This window comes from Carettochelys insculpta, chromosome 6 (genome assembly GCF_033958435.1).
Source record: "Carettochelys insculpta isolate YL-2023 chromosome 6, ASM3395843v1, whole genome shotgun sequence".
In the NCBI taxonomy this organism is placed as follows: Eukaryota; Metazoa; Chordata; order Testudines; family Carettochelyidae; genus Carettochelys; species Carettochelys insculpta.
Window position 1 is genome coordinate 15,021,819 of NC_134142.1, and position 22,283 is coordinate 15,044,101.

The 22,283-nt window shown below is 42.9% G+C and overlaps 1 protein-coding gene across 4 annotated transcripts in view; it reads left to right on the forward strand.

Moving 5' to 3' along the window:
• The first annotated feature begins 6,798 nt into the window (after positions 1 to 6,798).
• The window catches only part of HIF1A (hypoxia inducible factor 1 subunit alpha), a 38,872-nt gene continuing 23,387 nt past the window's right edge, over positions 6,799 to 22,283 (forward strand). Inside the window, exon 1 of one of the 4 annotated variants that reach the window (XM_074996318.1) lies at positions 6,799 to 6,954. In XM_074996318.1, the coding sequence (XP_074852419.1) occupies positions 6,929 to 6,954 (26 nt within the window). In that variant the 5' untranslated portion in view covers positions 6,799 to 6,928. Of the gene's footprint in view, positions 6,955 to 7,277; positions 7,396 to 7,636; positions 7,653 to 10,001; positions 10,019 to 22,283 lie in introns of those variants that run through there. The other 3 variants (XM_074996321.1, XM_074996319.1, XM_074996320.1) reach the window with 3 other exon arrangements.

Genomic DNA, 22,283 nt, shown 5'->3' on the forward strand with positions numbered 1-22,283 from the left:
AGAGACTAGTGGAAATAGTAGCAATTGCAGAAGAGTAGTATCCTCTTTGAGTCATGTCTCTTCTGCTTCAGCCAGTGTTGCAGCTTCAAGAAATAATCATGGCAGTTGCTTTTACTACCCTGTCAAAGGTTTGAATCCAGTCAGTAGGGACAGATATTATTGAAAAGCAGCAGTTTAGTGAAAAATGAGTTGGTGATTATTCCATGTCTTTGCATCATGAAAAGCATCACAGCAGCTGGCATCAGCAGGTAACTTGCTAACAATTTCTGAAGACAAGCCAAGGATCTGGCATGGAGCTTTAGCTACCCTCGGTCTTATGCCATGTCTACACAGGGACACAGGCAAGTAAGTTAAACCAGTGTCTCTCAACCAGGAATACGAGTATCCTTGGGGGTACACCGAGGTCTTTCCAGGGGATACATCAACTCATCTAGATATTTGCCTAGTTTTACAGCAAGCAGCATAAAAACACTAGGAAAGTCAGTACAATTTAAAAGTTAATTCAGTGACTGGTTTCTACTGCTTCATATGCGTTACACTGAAATGTAAGCACAATATTTCTATTTCAGTTCATTTATTTGGTAATAAGGTGGTAGAAAGTCAGCAAGTTTCCAGGAGTCGTCTTCTGGCATATTTTTGCATGTTTTTGTAAGTAAATAGTTATTAGTAGGCATCCTTCAGTCTGCATAGACTATGGATCGCGCCCTTTAAAGTTTCAATTGAGGACTTCATTTACAGCGTCTATCGTGACTATGAAGACCCACACAAGAGTCACAGTCCTTGCTGCATCTCTTGCAGATGTAGTGGGTGTCTGGCAAGTCCTTATTGTGCTTTCTGTGCGCTCGCTTCTCCTCTGCTAGCTGTCTGATCTTCAGCTCGCCCTTCTGAAGGCCCTCGTGTAACCCCTGCCTCCATCTGCTGCGGTCGTCTGCTAGTTCTTCCCAGTTGTCCAGCTCGATGTCTACCTCGCTGAGGTCTCTCTTGCAGACATCTTTGTAGCGCAACTGGGGGCATCCAGGAGGTCTTTTGCCAGAGGCTAGCTCACCATACAGGATGTCTTTTGGAATGCTTCCATCATTCATCCTGTGGATGTGGCCAAGCCAGCGGAGTCGATGCTGCCTGAGGAGGGTGTGCATGGTTGGGATTCCAGCTTGCTCGAGGACGGTGGTGTTTGTCACTCTGTCCTTCCATGATATTCCAAGGATGCGCCTGAGGCAGCGCAAGTGGAAGACGTTCAGCCTCTTTTCCTGGCGGGCATACAGGGTCCAAGTCTGGCTGCCATAAAGGAGGGTGCTGAGGATGCAGGCTCGGTAGACTTGCATTTGGGTGTGAGTGTACAGCTTGTTGTTATTCCACACTCTCTTGCTGAGTCTGGACAGAGTTGTGGCCGCTTTTCTGATCCTCCTATTAAGTGAGGTGTAACTTGGTGGTATGCAAAACAAATCTGACTCCTGAAAAGGGTACAGTAATCTGGAAAGGTTGACTGGAACTTGTTTTAAGACCTCAGATTACCTTAGGACCATGTTTCTCAACTGGTGGTACATGTACCCTTAAGGGTACACAAGAGAAGTCTGGGGGTACTTATAAAAAAGTGTGAGAAACACTGAGTTAAACCATGTTAAACTCTCATGTTGATACCTTCATTTTGGAGTAGTGTGTCCTTAGTTGATCATAACTTAACTTCCTTTAAGGCCCTTAATTACGTTTTCAGTGCAAAGCTATCCTGGGCTCTAACCTCCTGTCCACATGGAAAAGCCTGGGCTCCCCTGGGCTTGAGGGTGGTTTAAGCCCAGGATTGCAGGCATGGCAGAGGGATAGGCTTGAATTTGGGGTAGCTTCAGGCCAAGCAAGCAACTTGCCTACTTTGCAGCAGGGATGCAGGCTATTGAAGCCCAAGGGCTGTTAGTTCTCCTATCCTATCCCACAGTTCCACCAGGGCAGTCATTTTTTATCTGATGCCACCCTTATTCCGCACAGTGTTTTTAAACTACATTAGTCTGCATCATTTCAGTTTCACTTCCACCATAGTGACAGAGATGTCATCTAATAAATCTTGCTCCTGTGCTACCAGATGGCCAACGCTGACACCAGCCACATGGGAAAGCAGTGGTGTGATACCAAGAAGACCCACAAGAACATTTCTGCAGGAGTACAGGAGGGATGGACAAGTTCTCCCACATCACACTGCGAACGAACTCAGAGGAGTGGCCTATTTTAAAGCTCAGCTCAGAGACACAAGAAATCATAGAATACTAGAACTGGAATGGACCTTGAGAGGTCAAGTCTAGTCTTCCGCCCTCAAGGGATCCTGCTGGAAATTCAACACAGTACATGAGCTAGTTCAGCACCATTATAGATGCAGTTCGGTGGTTAGGGATCTGCAGAGGGGATGCTCCACCCATGCTAGTCTAGCTCAGGCTAACTTTGTGCTGAAGACGTAACTCTTTCCTAGGTGCTTCCAGAATGAGAAGATGAGTTGCATTTGTTTTGTAGACAAATATGTATTGATTTATTTGGTGCCCATTACTGTAGCAGCAGGGGCTTATTTACAAAATTGATGGACATTGATGCTGTTATCACAATAGATTTCACTGTTAGTGGAATGTCAATGGGAATTATTTGTGTCCTGTTCCAATGGCAAAAGAGAAGGATGTCCTGATCATCCTCCCATTTTGTCAATAGAAGCTTTATCCTTTATTTTAATGAGACCTGGATTGGAGCGCAAGACAAATCCTTTACACCCATCACTGTGGTGTATGAGCTACTAAGTAAACACATGAGGAAACCTCCCAAAGGAAAAAGGTCTGGCTTCCTTCATTTGTGTTGTAGACTTTGTTCTCTTACTTATTTCCTGCCCCAAGCTCACAGAGCTACTTTCTGACTCAATGCCCAGTCTTCTGTGAATTAGTTCTAATGAGTCATACATAAGCAATATTTTGCTCAGTAAGTACTGCTAACGAAATAACTTAGTGAACTTTGTACATCTATAAAGGTCAGGAAAAGTGACTGTTGCTGCATAGTACAATGAGTTACTGTTTGCAAGCCCTGGTACAATGAGAGGGGAAAGTGCATAAGAAATTGTTGAAGTTAAGTGGCTTGAAATTTCATGTGCAGGGAAAACATTTATACTTCATGCCATCTCTAAATCTACAATAATACCATTTGAAGGGAAATGCTTAATTTCTGAATGAGCATCTGTTCTTAATATTGTTGTCAAACACTATCACCCTTTGATGGTTAGGTCTTTACTGCAAACTGTGTATATACATGAGAAATTCCACAAAGATGCTTGTCTAAACTGTACATACGAAAGAGACCATAGCACTTACAACTCCTCAGCCAGTTCATGCAGTGAGATATTACACTTTCTAAACAATTAGTGTTTCCTTTAGGCTTCAGTGAGCAGACACTATTGATAACATGCATTCTGAGCATTTATCTAGTACCTTCCATCCAAGATTTTCAAAAGATCTACTGTGACTGTTCTGTTTATCTGGAATCTCATTGCTTGAGTCACATTCTGAGGCACAATCAAAATTTCTCACATGTACAGTGATCCATAATCAATTCAAATTTTCCTGATATAACAAAGCTAGATGAGGTGGTTAAGATGTATGAGCGCCTTCTAATATAAGCACATCTCAAGCATCAAAGTTAGTTATAGCTGAAAGGATTGCAGCGGCAATCTTGAAAACAAATTATGCTAATGGCTAGAATAAGCCTGATCCTGTCTAACTTTCAAAGCTCTGCAGGTTTTGACCTGACTAGTACTTTACCTAGTGCTATCTACCTAGTGTTCTACAGGGACAAATCATTCCTCCACACGCACTGAGATCAAGATAGGCATTGAAGCATAAGCGCAAAGATGGCCTGGCACCTCCTTATGCTGGGGTCAGCAACAGGGCCTAGTTCAGCTTTCAATGCAGGTTTGAGGACCATTCCAGAAGCTTGGAGTAGCCAGGACAGGGAATAGGAACACTGCTGTGATGTTCTTCCCCTGCCCCCCCCTGACGCATCTGCTTTGCCAGGGCTCCTGTGCAAATGGCCCCTGACACTTCTACACCTGCCAGGAACTCCCCTTTACACCCTAAGAGGCCTTTACCATGGCTATGCGGCCTTGTTAAGCTGCTATAAAGGAGCTGTGGTACAGCAGTGAATTCCTCCCTATCTTCAGGCTCTCTGTCTGTGCTTCATTCTGAAAGGTAAGTATTTGCTCTCTTGCCCAATGGCATAGTGGTATTGCTCGAGTGTTTATGTGAGAGATCTAGTTTTGATTTCTGTTCTGATTATTTGTGTCCTTGAGGCTTCAGTGTGCAGAACAACAAAAATATCACAAGTCCACAGCCACGCTGCCGTGAGCTATCATCTTGTCACATCTCATAAGCTAAGCAAAACTGGCTTTCATCGGTTCTTGGATGAGAAACCACAAAGGGATAAAAAGAGTCCATGGCATATGTGGATCAGACTGTATTAGCTATTCACCTTGCCATTGCTGTTTAAACTTCACAGTTGCTACTTTAAAACAAACAAACAAACGAAAACCCCCAACACGGTTGTATGCAAAAATGACTTTGTGTGGGTTACTAACATTAAGAACCTACATACCTAAAAGCCAGGGAGTTAAGGATACTACAGCACCACCAACTTGAACCCAAGGTGCTTTCATTGCAACCTTATACAGTATGTATACAAGGTGGGCCAAAGGTTAGTTATATGTATTGAAAGGTATCTTTAAAAGCGGTAGCTTCTTGTGTATCATGTATATTACATTACCCAGCTCTGTCTGAGCCTTTATTATTGGTTATTGTTATTATTATTTATGATAGTGCCTAAGGGTCAACCAAAGGGCTCTGTTGTATTGGGTGCTGTACAGAACAGCAGACAGCACCTGCTTGGAGAGTCCGTCACCTAAATGTACAGAGTCTGGGTGATCCATATGGTGGAATATAATGAAAGCTTTTGTCATAGGACTGAATCTTGAGCATTGCAAATTGCCTCTTGTAGGAGTTCCGCACCTCTGAACACCAGTTGTGTCTCACTTTTATCTTTCATAGGATCAGGCCTATAATCCCCATGATTGAGGAGACATAGTTAAAACAGAGCATCTGGCACATACTGAGTGTGGCCCTTTGAGCTATTTGAAATAAATTGTCCAGCCTGGAGCCTGAAAAGGTTGAATATGACTCCTTTCACAATGCAAAAGAAGCTTTTAAAAATGTTTGTTTTAATAAAACATATATTGAAATTATGTGTTCACTGTGTTGTACAGTACCATAGGATAGGGAAATAGAAAAGTGATGGGGAAATTTGTAACGAATCTTTTTAATATTAGTGTGCTATCATGGATTGTTTGTTTCATGTGCCTATAAAATCCCAGCTCTAAGGCTGAACAGAGTTCTGCATGTTGTAAAGTGATGTTATAATTTGACAAGGCTCATCAGTTGTATTTGAGACTCTACAAAATGAAGAGGAAAAATACAAATTCTGCCCAAACAATCTTACAGCCTTTAAAACCCTCCATGCACAAGGGATTACACTTATCAGTAAACAGCCATCAGCATAGCTGATGGAAACCCAGAGGATAGACAAGCCAAGCCATGTTTTACACTAGTGCAGCTTATTCAAACAAGGGTAAATTGCATTGGCACCAATCATAGCTTGTAGCAGGGTACTCCTCTTATGCTAGGGACATGTATTGGTGACTGGCCACCCTTACCTAAAATTCCCAAAGATACAGCCTTTGAGCCTTGAACAGGCACTCAGACTCAAGGGTTGGTCTGTAGTCCCTGATTTGTATGATGAGGTCGGGGCAGGCTCAGGTTGCGGTTTCTAGCCCTAGTGTGTATGGTGGGGGTTGGGAGGAGACTTGGGGGAGTCACTCTTTAGCCCCAATATGTGGGGTGGGAGTTAGCAGGAGGCTTGGCAGTTGCTCTCTAGCCCCAGTGTGTATGTGGGGGGATCTCTGGCCCTAGTGTGTATGCACGTGGGGGGTCAGTCTGTAGCCCCAGCGTGAGGGGTGGGTATCGGGCAGACTTGGAGGGTGTCTCTAGCCCCAGTGTGTATGTATCAGAGGGGCAGCTGTGTTAGTCTGGATCTGTAGCAGCAACGAAGGGTCCTGTGGCACCTTATAGACAAACAGAAAAGTTTAGAGCATGAGCTTTCGTGAGTTAACTCACTTCTTCAGATGCTGGCAGTGTGTATGTAGGGGGTTGGGGGTAGACAAGTGGGGGGAGGGAAGATATCTAGCCCCAGTGTGTATGTGTGTGGGGGGTCAGTCTGGAGCCCCAGTGTGTATGTGGGGAGATCTCTAGTGCTAGTGTTTATGTGAGGGATCAGGAGCAGACTCGTGGGGGGAGAGGAGAGCTCTAGCCCCAGTGCGTATGTGGGGGGGCGGTCTGTATCCCCACTGTGTATGTGTGTGTGCGGGGCAGCCTGTACCCCCAGCGTACGGGGGGGAGGTCGATCTGTAGCCACAGCGTGTATCTTAGTGGCGGGGGTGGCCAGGCTGCACCCCTAGCGCGTCTGCAGGGGTGTGGAAGCCGGGCTGTAGCCCCCTCGTGGGGCGAGTATCGGGCAGGCTCGGGGGTCCCTCTAGCCGGGCCGGGCCGCGCCGCGCCGGCTCAGGCTCGCCGCAGCCCGCCCAGCACACAGCCCTACACGTGAGGTTCCGGCCCCCTCCCAGCTGTTCGCTCAGCTGACCCGGGAGGCCGGGCTGCAGCGCCGCCGCTCAGTGGTGTGACGCCAGCTAGGCCCGGCCCGGCCCGGCCCGGCCCCGCCCCCGGCCCGCCTCTCGGCGCGGAGCTAGCAGCCAGCCGCCTGCGTGGGCACAGCCGCCGCCGAGGCCGTCCCTTCCGCGGGCCCCATGCGCTGAGATCCGGCTTATCGCTGCGCTGCCCTCTGCGGGGATCGGAGCCGCCGAGCGGCCGCCATGGAGAGCTCCGGCGAGAAGAAAAGGTAGCGGGCCTGGGCCCGATCCGCGGCCTTCCTCCTTCTCCTCCTCGGGCCTGCGCCGCGCTCCCGGCCGGGACTCGTCCCCCGTCTGAGGGGCTGGAATCGCCTCCGCCGGGGGGCGCATGGCGGGGCGGGAGGGGAGACTCGCCCCCCCCCCCGCCTCTGCCGCCGACGCCCCCGCCCCCGTGTCCTCCTTCCCCACCCCAGCCCCCACCTCCCTTAGGCCCCCCGCCCGGCTCTCGGCAGAGCGCGGCTCTCTCGTTTCTCCTTCTCCCGGCCGGCCACGTCGCCATTTTGTTGGAGCGGGGAAGGGGAGCGCGGAGCGGGCGCTCCGGCGCCGAACACCCACGGGCCGCGCCGGGAGCCACTTCCTCCCCCGGAGAGTTCCTGGTCCTGGGGGACGCTTCCCGCGGGGCGCCGCGGCGGGGGGAGGGGCTGGAGCCGGTCTGTTGCTGCCCCCGGCTCTGTCTGTGTGTGTGTCTGTCGCGCGTGTGCAGCTGCTTGCCTCGCTCGGGACCGTGTGTAACGAACGGGCTCATGGGTGGGTGGAATAACATCTGGCTGAGAAGAGGGGAGGGGTTCGGCTGTAGGTCTGAATGAAGAACAATACCCCCTCTGGCAGCTCTCTGCGAAATAGACAAGCGCCAGGGACGGAGGTAGACCAGTGCCCGGAGGCAGGGACGGAAATACTCGGCTGAGGGGTAGCTACTTGGAGAAGGGGTGGATGGAGTTTTCAGCTCCACTAAGGGGGAAGAGAACGCGCGCAATTAAACCCCGGCGGCTTGTTACGAGTACAAATAGGATGAGGTACTATGGTACTTAAAAACCAGCTCCAGAGTGCTGCTTATAAAGGAAGGGATCTGTGAACAATTAATTGTGAGGGTTATTAAGGCGTTTTCTTGCAGTTTTGGGTTCCAGAAGATGTTTTTTTATTGTTTGAGGGCAGAGTAAAGTGTCTTACAATGTTGAAGCTCTTATTACCTAATAAATCATTTTGTTGGTGTTCAAAGTGCTACGTGACTGCTGTTTTGTTCGAATACAGACTAAGGTGGCTATTACCTGTGTGTTACTAGAAAGTCTCGTTTACTGAATGCGAGATGTTCCAAAGTGTAAGTAACTTCTTGTTGAAGAGTTTTAATTCAGATTTAAAAGGGGGAAGTGAAAGAAATAAAGCTTACTTATAGGGTGAAGGTGTAGAATTTGTTGGGGAATATTTTTGTGGTCAGGCTTTTAGATTGGGCGAACTCCACAAATGCACTTTGTGGAGGGATTAACTTAATCTCTGTCTGCAGGAGGGAAGAGTATGGTTACATTGTTGTTGATACAGTTTTTGAGATTTTGGGCCTTAGACAAGAGAAAGGTATAAATGCTGAACTATTTAGATGATACTAGAAGTGAAAAAATGAAATATCTTTGACTGAATTAGCTTTTCATGGTTGATGTTGATTTTATGCAGGAAGAGTACTTATTATATGTGAAAATGCTGAACAATTTACCTGTGGAAAAACACCATCTTTCTACTAATTGCAACTTACATTTTAAAAAGTCTCATGCAGTAAAATAGGATAGAGTACATATGGGTAGTGCTTGTCCTATAACCCATGTGTTCTATGCAATAACTATAAAGAAGCCTCACAGAAAACATTGCATCATAAGAGAATGACCTTTATCACGCATGGCCCAATTTAAAGCTGGTTTGGAAAAGATTTTAGGAATTCATTTTTTTTTCCTTAGTCCTATATGCATGACTTCTATTTTTCCTAGCCATCTTTTTTTTTTAATATGGAAACTTCTTCACATTACCCTGCTGGCCTCCCCCCCCTTTTTTTTTTGTCAAGGCAGTGGGTGAGGTAAGCCAGTGTACTTAGGAGGGAAGGAATAACCTAAAAGTGAAACTCAAGAATGAGAATTATTGGGAGCTGCTTCTTAGAAAGAAGAGCTTCCTTTTGAATCTTCCTGTATTATAGTATTTACTCTAAAGCAGTGTTTCCCAAAGTGTTGTCCGTGGCCCAGTACCAGTCCTTAGAAAATGTACAAATTATCGCGCATGATCCTGTCAATTTGGTATATTTTGTATTTTCCCACATAATTGAGGTAATAACAATAGGTTAGGCACTTAGGTATTTTATATTGAGATTTATATTATGAACTATTATTATGGTGAATAAATAATAAACAATGAAAATGTATTCATTTTTCATTCACTTTTTAAATATGCATTTATACTTTTGGGCAGCAAAAAAAAAAGGCCCTGCAAAAAAACAGGTTCCAACTATATAAAGTTTGGGAAACCCTACTCTAAAATATTGCATAGTATGTTTTGTTTCAAAAAGTAATAGCATAAAATGTAAATTTGTATCTTTTGAATACTTTTCCTGATATTGTAAATGCATAGGCAGCAAAAATTTGGTAGATAAAAAAGGAACTCCATCAATTGACATTTACGAGACTTGGAAGAGAGAACTTGTTGAAAGTCTGAGTGTTGAGAGACAGGGTGGATTAGGTCATATCTTTTATTCTGCCAGTATCTGTTGGTGGAAGAGGCAAGCTTTCAAGGTACACAGACACTTCTTCACCTACCTTGTGTTTCTAACATCTGAGGACCAATAGGACTACAGCACTGCAAACATATGGTGTTACTTAACGATCTCAAATTCGGTTTAGGTTTGACCCTGTGTATTAAAGGATTATTTGATTTCTGCTTTATATCATTCACATCTTCTGTAGAGCTAGTTTAATTTCTTCCGGACACTTGAGCACAGTGTAATTAGCAGACTGACAGTTTGGGCTTTGCCTCTTCCCTTGCAGTTAGACCATTTTTGGTACAGCTTCATAGGGGTCTGTTGCCATTAGTGCCTTATAGGGAAAAATGGTATCTCTGAGGTTTTGTTTTTGTTTGAAGTTAGTAATCCTGGGTTGTAATTATTTGGGGCTTTTGTTAAAAGGGATAATACCAATATGCTTTCACTTTATTTCCAAGTATGCTCTTTGACTCTACTGTTCAGTTCTTTGGTGCGAAGTTGGCCAAAAAGAGAAGTTATCCAGCCTAAAAGAACAACATGTGAAAGTAAGATTGAGCCCCCTACATTTAATAAACACTGTACAAATGCTTGGTGCTGCCACTCGAGTTTTTCTTCTCTTGCCCTAAGGTGAATGTTCACCATTAGCAATATGACATTTGCGCTATCCTAAGTGTATGTGCTGTGTTGTGTTGCTAGTTGATTTTGCTAATATGTTCATACATGCTGTTTTTAAATACGCAAACTAGAAAAAGAAACTAAACAAGAACACTATCATCTTTTATTTCCTGAATATTCAATAACTCGTGGAGTAAATTTGTTCCTTCTGTTTTATCTAGTAAGAGTAGCATACAGGAGAATGTTAAGAGCTAGTCTCTCGAGTGTTCGGTATACCTCCATACCAGTAATTTACATGTCTCTAATGCAGCACTCACATTAGGTTTCTAGTTTCGTTATAATTTCAGTTATGTGCTGCATGTTTAATTCTTACTTGGAATTTTAAAAAAAACTTGACTAGGCAGCCATTATTCCATTACAGTGTGTGAGAGGAGGGTGGGGTTTCCACCAAGAAAACCTAATGAGAAGCAAAATTCCCATGCTGTCATCCATGCAGATGGTGGGGTGAGGTTGGGGTCGCATTGCTGAGGCTATTTGAGAATATTGTCTGTGGAACCTTCTTGTGGTTCATAGACTTGTGGACATGATGGCTTTTTGTGCATCAGATTTGTTTAGCTATTAACATTGATTCATCTGTGCCCGTGTAAGTGGTGGAAAACTCAGTGGAGAAGGCTAATCTATGTCATGGATATCAGTTGCTGATTAGTAAAAGTTTGAAAAATATCAAAGTTGCACCTCCCTAAGAGTTGTGTGAGTGGGGGGGAGGGGAGACAAGCTTTTCTCTGCCATAATTGCTTCCTATTTTTGCAAGGGGGGAAGGTATCCATTCCTTTACCTTTTTAATTAGCATGTTTTATGTGGTATATCATAGTAACTAGCTCCATTGATTGTTCCAGAACCTTTGCTGAGTATGTGTACCGTGACATGGGCAAGGTTTTGAACACCATGAATAACAATTATCAGGATTTTGTTAATTTTACTACTATTTTGATGTTTTACAAGTTATGAGGAACAAAAGTGGCACTGGAGAAATGTCTCCAAGGTTTCAAACAATAATCAAATATAAAATTATGTTCAAGTGCAAGGTCTAAGAGACATTTTAGTTAATGCTAGAGTATTAGCATTTGCAAAATCTAAGCTAGGTAGTGTTGCTAGCTATCTAAGGCAAGTCTTTGTCCTGCCTGGGTCGGTTGGTATACTGAGCCCTGCTTTTGAATAGGGAACATCTAGTTAAAACATGCATTGCTTAATCTGTTTTGTTCTTAATGGGGGTGTAGCCTATATAATTTATCCTAAATGGAAAAAATAACCAATTGAAAGTTAGAAGTTCCCATTAAAAAGAGAAAATAGGCAAATGTTCTCTTAAACAACAAAAAAGCATGAAAAGTGTTTAATTTACAAAATTTTATATACAGTTTTTACACGTTAGAAGTTCAGTCTTCTCTTTTTTTTGACCACTGTACGGTAATTGGAGAACTAGTGAAATTGATATTTCAAGAGTAAAAGACAGGAAACTGAACATCTGAAAAGAGGTGTAATTTTTAGCTGCTTATGGAATTTAATTAAAAATTGAGCATCCTTGCCATGTGTTCAGCTGTTCTGCACCATTTTTTTTTGTGGGAGGGGTTGCTCTTCATACAATCAATCACACATTCACAGAGCATTACCATAAAATATTCCAGTTAATTTGTATTTTGGCAAAAAATTTTGCAACATGGCTCATGTTTTCAGTTTCCTGTTCTTTTCTGGAAGACTTTTTGGTGGAATTGACTTGACTTGTCACTTCTGAGGATGGAAAAAGGACAGAGCAAGCACAGTGCTATTCCCTGCCCCTTACATTTTTGTTTATAAAGAGAGACAAAGGATTCTTTTCACACCCCAGGTCCTTTTCTGGGAGGAATATTTCTCCCTGAGGCTATGTCTAGACTTCAGGCTTCTGTTGATAAAACATCAGAAGAGATTCACTGTGTCAGGAGCGTTCTGTTGACATTTCTGAGAACCTGGTTCCACAAGGGAAAAGGAATATCTCAGCAAAGGGTATTTTTCTGGCATTTGGCCCCATGTGGACAGGCCAAATGTTGAAAAAGCCTCTGCCAACAGAACTGTCAGCAAAAGATGTGCATACAGGAGGGAAAGGAACGGGAAACATTTTTGTGGCTGCTGGTTGGTCAGAATCTTACTGCTACTGAGAGAATGCAACTCAGAAGTGTAGTCTTAAAATTTTCTCATGGGGCTCCATCAGTGAGAATAGTGAGAGAGCTAGCATAGGTAGTGTGTTGGTGTGCACCTTTGCTTGGCTTGTCCTTATCCATTTGCTCACAAATTCAGGTAGGTGCCACACCATTCCATTTTGTTGCAAACGCAGTCTTTCCATTCGGTCTGCTCAGCTGTCGTTTGTGGCCTCTGGGATCGAGTCTCTATTGCTGGTTGTCCACCTATTGTCTTGCCTGTGGACTACATAACCTGCCCATCTCCTTTGAATCATGTGTTGCCTGAGCTACATCAGTCACCTCTCTACTGATCTCATTTAATATGTGATCATGGAGTGATATCTTACACATTCACCTCTCTTGCTCTCTGGGTGATAATGAATTTTTCTTCCTCTGATTACCTTTCCATTCATCATTGCATTGCTGGCACAATAGTGGAGGTAAATAGCTATATAGCTCTTTCCTTTTCTTCATGAGTAGTTCATCCTTTGATAGAGACATCTTTATTTTGCTGACACTTGCCTACCCTCACTTTCTCCAACTCCATTCCATTTTGAATTATTTGTCTCTGTTCAGCTGCTGAAGCAGGCAAATACATTTGTCAACATCCCCAGTTACTTTCCTATTTACAGTGGTTCTTGCTGTGCAGTGCTTGTTCCGTGTGTTCACTTCCAACTCAATATCCTATGAAAGCGTTTGCAGTTACTGTGATTTGTTCTCCAGTTCTTTTGTGTCCTTTGCTGGTACTACACAGTCTTTAGCAAAGAGAAGATGTGTAAACAGTTCTACAACAATTCTAACAGTAACTCCACTACTGCTGCTGCAAGCAGCTTTGGTGAAATTTAGTTCATGGGACACTGAATAATTTTATTTCTGTCAAACAGTTGCAGTTCAGTTCTTCCAGAAAGTCAACATACCTTAGGTTGATTCCAAATTTTTTGAGTGCAGCATTAATCTCCACTGAGTCAAATGCGTTTTTGTGGTCAATAGATGAAAAGCAGTGGTACTTTGTATTCCTTGCATTTTTGATGCACTGTCAAACTGAGTGGATATGTTCACTAGTTGAATACCCTGAGCAGAAACCACCTTGTTCTCTACTTTTGTGTATTTCGGTATTCTTGTCAATCAGAGTATGACAGAGGCAAAGACATATACATGAGAGAGGAGTGTGGTTGGACAGAGGTTGCTCAGGTCTTCTGGATTGTTTTTCATCGTCAGTACTATTTTTTTTTTTTTTTACTTCCACTGGAACATGCTGAATGTTGATGTAGATTGTGAACTATTGTGCCAACACTTTGGAATATCTTCCTCTGTTTTGAGATATTCTAGCCAAATATCATTCACTCCTGGGCTCTTCTCACTCTTCTTATGTTACAAGTTGTATATTCGATTTCTTCCCTCATAATGCTGGGAACTTCTTTTGCAGTCTGCTATTTTGATGGTTTATTCTGGGCATTGACATGCAAGGAGTAAGGATTCTACAGTGATCTCGTCTTCCTTCTTCAGCATCGGTGTTGGTGATGACCAGGGTTTGACAGCAAAATATGGTGGGGAGTATGCAATGGCAGGTCTTACCAAGCTGAAAAGGTGTTGAGTTAGTATGCAGAGTAGTAGGGAGTCTGACTGTGACTCTGTTACACAAGGGCAATCTGGCCAAAGTGGTGCAGGTAACACAGCCATAGGGCTGAAGGCCAGCACCCCAAGCACACTGCTGCTAAATTCTTTCGCCAAACAAGCAACACAAAGCAGACTAAATCAGGAAACTGTGGATGAAAGTAGGTGTTTTTAATTTCCATAGTATCTAGACCTGCTCTGCTACAGGTGAAAGACCAGCACCTGGTCTGCACTAGATTACCATTATTGCTACCACCAGTGAAGCTGCAACAATGCTGGGGAAACTTTATGGAAAAATATAGTGTAGACAAGGCCACATAGGCCCGATTGTCCGTTGGTATGCAATAGGCATATAGTAGCGGGGTGCAGTGATAAGAACCTCTTATCCCAAACATTTTCAAGATTGTGAATGATTTTTTATATCTGGTTTCGCTGGGACTGGAAGAGCTTTCAAGATCGCTGCGTCTTCCTTTTGTGTGACTCCCTTTCTTCTGGCTTCACTCCCTCACTTGTCGTAATGCATCCAGTCACCCTGGAGGTGCAAGGGAGGGGGTGGCGACGAAGCTGATGAGAAGAGTATGATGTTACCATGATTTGGGGAAATAAACTAGCTCTTGGCTCCATACTAAGGCTTTTTCTGAGGTGAAGGGTGATATACTTCCCTCTTTGTACTCCCCATCCTCATCTTTTTTATGAGAAATGGTGAACGTTCTGTCTAGTAGGCACTTGTTTAAGCAAGGGTAACAGGTATATTTTGAAACCCTTTAGACAGAGTAAGCATTTTAAGAAGACGCCTTTTATGCCAGTCTAGGCAAGAAGTGCCGCAGTTTCTTAGCCCATTGTAGATGGAAGAGGGAGACCTTGGTACAAGCATGAATTGGACTAATCTCAGTGCTGTAACATCATGCCTTGTTCACTGGTTCTTACGGCTTCCTCTTTGGGGTGATTTTGAGGGCAGTTTAGACCTTTGGTTTTCTTTGTGTAGTTGGATTAGGTTTTGAAGTTGTTTCTCTAAAACATGGAGATTGTTGTTAGCAAATTTGCCTCTTCTAGTCAAGTATTGATTATCATCATTAGCAAATGTCATTAACACTTAATGTGTGTTTCTTTTTGAGGCTGCCAGTAACCGGAGTGGTTTTTACCTTGACATTTTGAGACCTTTTTCTGTTTAGTGTCTCTTGCTCATAAATACAGACCATGGATTAACGTGTTTGAATGCTCTTTTGTACTTGCTTAATTAGGGCAAATTTAGGGAAATGGGTGTGGTAAAGATATTAAGCACATCTTATTTTGAAAGTCGGATTTTTAAACTCAGAAAATCATGTGCCAATCAGAATTTCACCCTATGAAGAATAATCAAAAGAGCCTGTTGGCAAGGAGTTCTGGGGTCGACATTGACCCCAGGACGCATCATTTCATGCATGTGCAAAATGGCACCCCAGAAGATCGAACCTAAGTGTTCAGTCTTCCACAGCTAGTGTAGACCCAGCCTAAGGAAGGAGTAGAGGAAAACAGCGAGAGGCTGCAGTCTCAGCCACCACAGTAATTGCTGTGACGTTTTTGTTGGTGTAGTGGAAGAGCAGTGCTTTCAGAGGGATAATGAGTTAGTTTTGCACATATTTAAAGAGAGCTCCTTCAGAGTCTGCGGGTTAGCATGGGAAAAAGCACAAAGGCTCTTGTTTGAATATATAGTTGTGGAGCAGGCATCATGGGCAGATAGAAGTGGGAGTTGTTAATTGTTTAATACAACAGAGAAGAGGAAGACAGTGAACAGATGGAAAACAAGGGGAGGTGGTCAAAGTAGCAGGAGAGGAAAATGTTCTTTGTAGCAGAATTCTCTCCGCATGAACAAGATGGCATTTGTCAAGACTAGAGAGAGAAGTGTTGCCATAAATGAGATGAGACCCTGGGCTAGAGTTTCAGTTGTGTGGGTAGATAGGAAAGGTGCATCTTAGCGGTGTTATGCAGAAAGAATCTGCAAGATTTGGACTGTACTGACCTGTGCAGGAGGGTCCCAACTCAAGGACGATGCTGAGGTTATGGGCCTGAGTGAATGGCAGATGGATGGTATTTTCCATGATCAATGGAAGAAGAGGTTTGGGTTGGGGGAGCAGTGATGGAGAGAGTTTAAGAGCTCTGTTTTAGCTTTGTTGAACATGACTTGATGGCTAGACAACCATGAAAAGATGTCTGAAACACAACCCAGGATTTTTAGCATGAATACAACATGGAGTAGAGAGAGAGAACTGAGCAGCATATTTTAAATGGTGGTATATGAATATTTACTGAATGTTTAAGGAAAAATCATCAAGTAAATGGATTTATAACTTGCATTGCATTGAAAAGCAGCCAAAATGAGGGGGCAGGGGGAATGAGCAAGATGTAACACGTGATGCTTACAGAACAATAACAGTTTTATATTACAACACTGAGGTTTTTGCAAATATTAACTTTTATTAAACATACCTTTTTAACACTGATGTGATTGTCATAGTATTATCTAAAGAACAAGAATAACATCTGCTTTCTAGAATCTTTTATTGTACCCTTAATTAAACTGGCTCTCTTTATATGGGAATCTTTTTATATTTAAAGAGGGGAAAGAAAGGGCTTTTTAAAATTATGAATCCAGAATATCTGATCTCCAGAAACTTCTTGATGCAGTTCACATTCAGGAGAAACTTGCTGGTAATCTGAAAAAGCTAAATGTTTCTTGAAGGCCTCTCTATTTTGTTTGGCATTTTAATTTTCAAGCTCATTTAAATGCATGGAATTGTATTATCAAGCAACATGAGACTTCACTTCTCCTTTTTTAAAACCAAGACCACCTCACCATTTGTAAAGTCTACATCTGTAGCTTCTATAAGGAAAAGCAAGAAGCAATGACTAATTATGTAGCTCTGAAGAGAAGCAAGTTGGATATTACAGGGTATGCTCAGTGCTCACTAGTGAAGAAGCCCTAATGGCAAACTGATTTAGTGGCTCATCAGTCTTTTTGAATCTCTTCTGCAATCATGGTGATATCTCTGCAGCCTTGTAATCCTGGACATGTTTTGTCTCTACCATAATGATATGGTCTGGGGGTGCCAGCTGCAAGGCCCATGACTTTTTTGTATACTGAGGAAGTGAAATTGTAAAAATGTTAGATATCTCTGATTTTAAGAGTTATTCAAATATAAGCTGACCTGTAAATTTTCTGTTCCCTAAGGTTTAGTTTACACTAGGAAAGTAAGTCAATTTCAGATATGCAGTAGAATTGATTTATCTGCAATTGACTTATCCAGCCATCCTCTCTGAGGAAGGTCGATGGGAGAAACTCCCCCATTGACCTCCCTTACTCCTCGCATTAGCAAGGAGTACTGGGGTCAGCCATCAACATCTGATGGGTTGAATTTGTGCATCCCTACCCTGTGCACAAAATCAAAGCCTGGAGGATTGACCCTGAGCAGGTGGATCTTCCAGGTAATTTAGATATGGCCTAAGAGCGTTTTGTGTAATGAAAAGGATAGGACAGAAAATAAGCTGCAAAGTGCTGATTATAGTCCATTTGTTTGGAGAAAAAAAATGTATTTAGTGCTGTCTCTGAAAAAGTTAAACACCACTGATACATAAAGCAACCTGAAAGATTTTGTTTACATTAAAAAATTAAATTTCCAAGGGTTTTAAATCAGCCTGAAAGTAGATTAGTTCTGAAATAAGACTTTAAACATGATGATGTGCTGGAATTGCTGAACATGCTTTAAATCTTAAGGATGTAAAATTAAGCCCGTATATAGCAAGAGCCAATAGCCAACTTTACAAGTGAAAGGCACTCAATTATTAATTTTGCAAACACTGGATCCAGCTAATTTTTTCTTCATTGAATTGCTGTGGATATGTTTGACCAATATACTTGTTTGGATTACTGCTCATTTTCTTTTTATCCTGAAGGGCTGAGCACCGTTATAAAAATGAATAGTTCACTTAGCTTATTTCAGGGTACTTTTTAAAAATAGTGAGTCAGAATGATTTTTTTTCTACTAAAAAACATTGTGTTCTACATGTTTTTTAAATGATAATGATGCTGCATAATACTTGAACAAAAGATAAGAATGCCTGAGGGAGAATGTGTAATGCAGCAAATAGAGCTAATTCATTGCAGGGTTACATTCTTTTACACATTCTTAATTAACCACACCATTGTTAATTTTGAAAGGCCGGGAGCTATAGGCCCACCTATTGAAAAACAGTTAATGAGAAACCTAGTGGAGGTTTGGGAGCCGTTTAGGGCCAAATATAACTTGACAATCTTGAGGTTAATGCCTTGTACCAGACTGAGGACTCAGATCTGAGTTTGCTTCCCAACTCTGCTACATGAAGCGGGTCTGTCCCATGAAAGCTCATCACCGAATAAATCATTTTGTTAGTCCTTTAAAGTGTTACATTTCTGCAACCCTACTACAGTTATCTTGTGTGAAGTTAGGTGGGTCACTGTGCCCTGGTTTGCTGTTTGTAAAATGTATATCTTGTCTAGGTAGATTTTTAAGCTCTCTGAAGCAGGAACTGTGGCTATCTCTCTAATACCTCTTTTTGGTTGGTGTGGTGATTACATTTCATAGGGCCTGAATGAGGAGCCCCTGTGTGACATATTACACTAAGTTAGGTGACAGTGAGAACAGTGATATGCCAACGGGAGCCATAGCTACCAGAACTGCTTAGGGGAGGATTAATTAAGTTGACAGTCGATTTAGAGTGGCTATGCTAGAAAGCCTAGAGTGTCACTGGTACATCTGTGCAGCTGTGTTGCTGTAAGATGGGGGTGAGGAATTATCTTTTTTTTGGTTGGGGGCCATAGACAAAGCAGTTGGGGGGGCAACACAAGTGAAAAGCAAAAAACCCTCTCACTGTTATGGTACCTGTGTGGCTTCCCCCGGGGTGCACATGGCTCTGTACCCTTCCCCCCTTTGCTGCTCTTGTTCTCCAGATACTGGCCAGTCAGAGCAGTGGGTAAAGCCTCTGGGCAGCACTGTTGCTGCCCATCCCTGGCTGGGAGCATGGCAGCAGCGCCACAGGGAGCTGCTTTTTTCTCCCTCTCCCAGCAGAACTGGTGGGACAGATCTGGCCCCAGCTTGCCTGATCCAGCCTCCAAGGCTCTGGGCTCCCCACCCCATCGGATGCTGGAAAGGGGAGCCCCAGGGCTCAGGTTCCAGATCCAGACCATGGCTTGCCTCCTTACTCTAAGTTACTCTTACACCACCCTTACTCTAAGTTCTCTAATATATCCACGGCTTGTCTCCTGTCATTCTGTACAACACCCAGCACAATAGGGCCCCCATCTTTTGGGATTCTAGGCACTACTGTCATATAAATAGTAGTGTTCAAAGGCAAAGCCCATATATGGAGCTTTGTGACCCTGCGGCTGATTGAGAATTCAGGTGAGCAAAGACAAGGTTTTGCTTTTTTTAAAAAAAATTACACATACCCGCTGAATGATGAGTTTAGATTCCTCCTTCTTCCCTCACCCCCAAGAACTGAATTAACAACATTCTTGCCTTGTCATGTCCTGATTTCCCACATTTATTCACTGTCACCTTGGAATATGTAGATTTCATCCATTTATTAAAATCTTTATTTAAATATCACTTCTGATCAAATTCCCCTTGAAAAATTAGGAGTGAGCCCCTTAATTCTGCAGTGGGTAACTAGGAGTTGGGTGGGTGAAGATCATTGTAAAATGTGTTGCTCTCTGGGCTTCCCCCAGAAAGTGAAAATGGAGTTGACTAGACCTCATTCTGTTAGGAAGATAGTAGAGAGGGTCTCTTTTTTGACTACTCTACAGAAGCTGCCTATGGTGGACTTGCTGTGAAGTGAGTCTTCCAGAATGGGATATTCAGCGACATTTCTACACTGAAAGTAGACCTGCATTGTTTCTGGAGCCAGCTGAAGTGAAGAAATGTATTAACACAAATACAGCATTTCTATTTCCAGATGCTTTTGTATCTACATACAGTACCTGCATATAAGATGCTGGATTGTGAGGTTAATAGCTCTCAAGTGTTCAGTGAGATGACCATCAAATATTTGCATTTCTACAGCTGAGTATGGCCCCTCCTATTAAATAAGGGAAGCACATTGGGAGGTTCCCTTTTTTTTTGTCCTTCACCCCAGGCAGGCAGCTGAGGCAGCCTCTCCCCTCAGCCAGGACCTCTGCTCCTGGCCCTGGCAGCCGCCTGGCGAGTAGTATAGGCACATTGTGTTTTTGTGATGTAAACGTTGTGGGAAGAGAATAGAATGTCAAAGGAGTCAGAATTGGAATAGTTTTATGTAAGTTTAAAAGAATGGTGTTTTCATAAGGATGTTATCTTTGTTTATTTGAATTCCCTCCTCCCTGTTTCCTTTTAGGTTCATTATGGTAGTAGGGGGCATCATGAATTTATGAAATGACCACATGAAATGACTCCCCTCTCCTTCCAGTTTATAAATATTGGGCTTTGTGTGGCTTGTACTGTGGAAATGTTAAGCCAAAGAGAGGAGTCTTGTATTGTATCCTGAAGGCACTGAGGTTGGAAGTAATCCAACTGTCTTTTGGGAATGCCAGATTTGCGGGCTGTTTGTGAAGCTTCTGCAAGTAGCAGAGCTCTCTTGGCAATCTGTTGTTCCTCTGAAATGTTTGCTCAGGGAGTGTGAGGCTGTCCGACGCTAAAGTGGCCCAGTCCTGTGGAAGGCTTTGCATAGGACTACAGAAATATCAAATATGACTCCATATTCACTGGAGAGCCAGAGAAGAGAGGAACACTGAGGCTTCTGCTGCGCTATCATTGTCCTGTCAGAAGGGGCATGGTAATGAGGCAATTTGAAGCAGGCTAACGATGTGCTGATGTGCATATTTAGCACCTCATTAGCATAATGGCAGTCACACAAACAAACTTCGAATTTCAGATTGACATTCTGAAGGTGGGGACAGCCTTGAAATAAGCACCCCGCTTTGGCATTCCCCTACTCTGACATTCCCTTACTCTGATCTGGTTCTGTGGAAGTGGGGCACTTATTTTGAAGCTGCTCCTATGTTCGCTGTCAATCTGAAATTCAAAGTTTGTTTGCGTGGCCACCATAATGCTAATGAGGTGCTGAATATGCATGTCAGTACATCATTAGCCTGCTTCTAATTGCCTCATTATCATGCCGCCTCTGACAGGACAATAGTAGTGTAGCAGCAGCCTGAGATTAATCTGACTTGGCGATTTAGGCTCTAAATTGGCTGATGTGTTCTGAACCAACTGCAGCTTTAAAGGTTCATTTTGTTGCTAAATACAATTTAGGAGATTTTGCAAGACTAAAGTAGCATCAGACAAAGTTATCAGACACTGCTGACCATAGTAACAATGCACTTGTGTTTAATTTCGTGGGATAACAGAGGAACAAATTAAATGTTTGTGATGTTACTAAATGGTTTGGGGTTTGTCCCAGTTTGCCTAACTTTTACAGTCATCATCTGGTGTATATTGCACAGTCAAGGGGGTAGGTTGTGTGTGTAAGTGCATGCTATTGAAAGGTTGGGGGTGAAGTAAGGAATGTATGGATGCATGTATTAATTTATGGAGGGAAGTTAGTAATTTTTTTTTCCATGAGAACAATTTTTTTATCAGAAAATTGCTTTACAGTTAGAGGTACAAATTAGGATTGAGGGAGCACATTAGGATTAAATAGAAATCTTGAAGAAGCAATGCATGTCACTTCAAAGTTCCCTTATTTATGAGGAATAAAGTTAAAGCCAAATTAAAGTAACCAGTTCTCCTTTGGTACAAAATACTAAGTTAGCTGCAGATTTAATCTTGTCTATCAATGTAGCTGGACCATCCACTGTTGAACCCAGGACCTGCTGCAAATCAGACCACGGGCACTTAGCTCCACAAAAAGGATCCATGGGGTGGTGTTCTGTTTCAGACTTCATCAGGATTTCTATCTCTTCTCCATGTTTTGTGGCATGATATTAAACTTTTGACCTAAATTTAATACGCTATTGTGTAAAGTGTTAGGAATAAATGATAAGTGTGTACCGTGGCTGCTCAGTTGAAAATACCAACATTTACAACTTTGCCTTGTGTGAATTAACTTTCATCAAATTAAGGTTTACTTAGTAGACTCCATTTATACACTAAAGCAGTTAAAAATAGAGTACTGCAAAACTAAACTGAGTTCTGCCCATTTCGGCTTACGATGTCCCTTTGCTTCCAAGCATCAGAACTTTCACTTGCTCATTGCTGCAGTCTGTGCACAACAGTGATGCTCTACTGTCTCTCTCCCTTCTGATCCCAAGAATTTCCATCAGAACCCCCTTGCTCTGATGCTATCTTTTTGTAGCTATTTCAGAGGGCTTAATGGAAGCTGACTG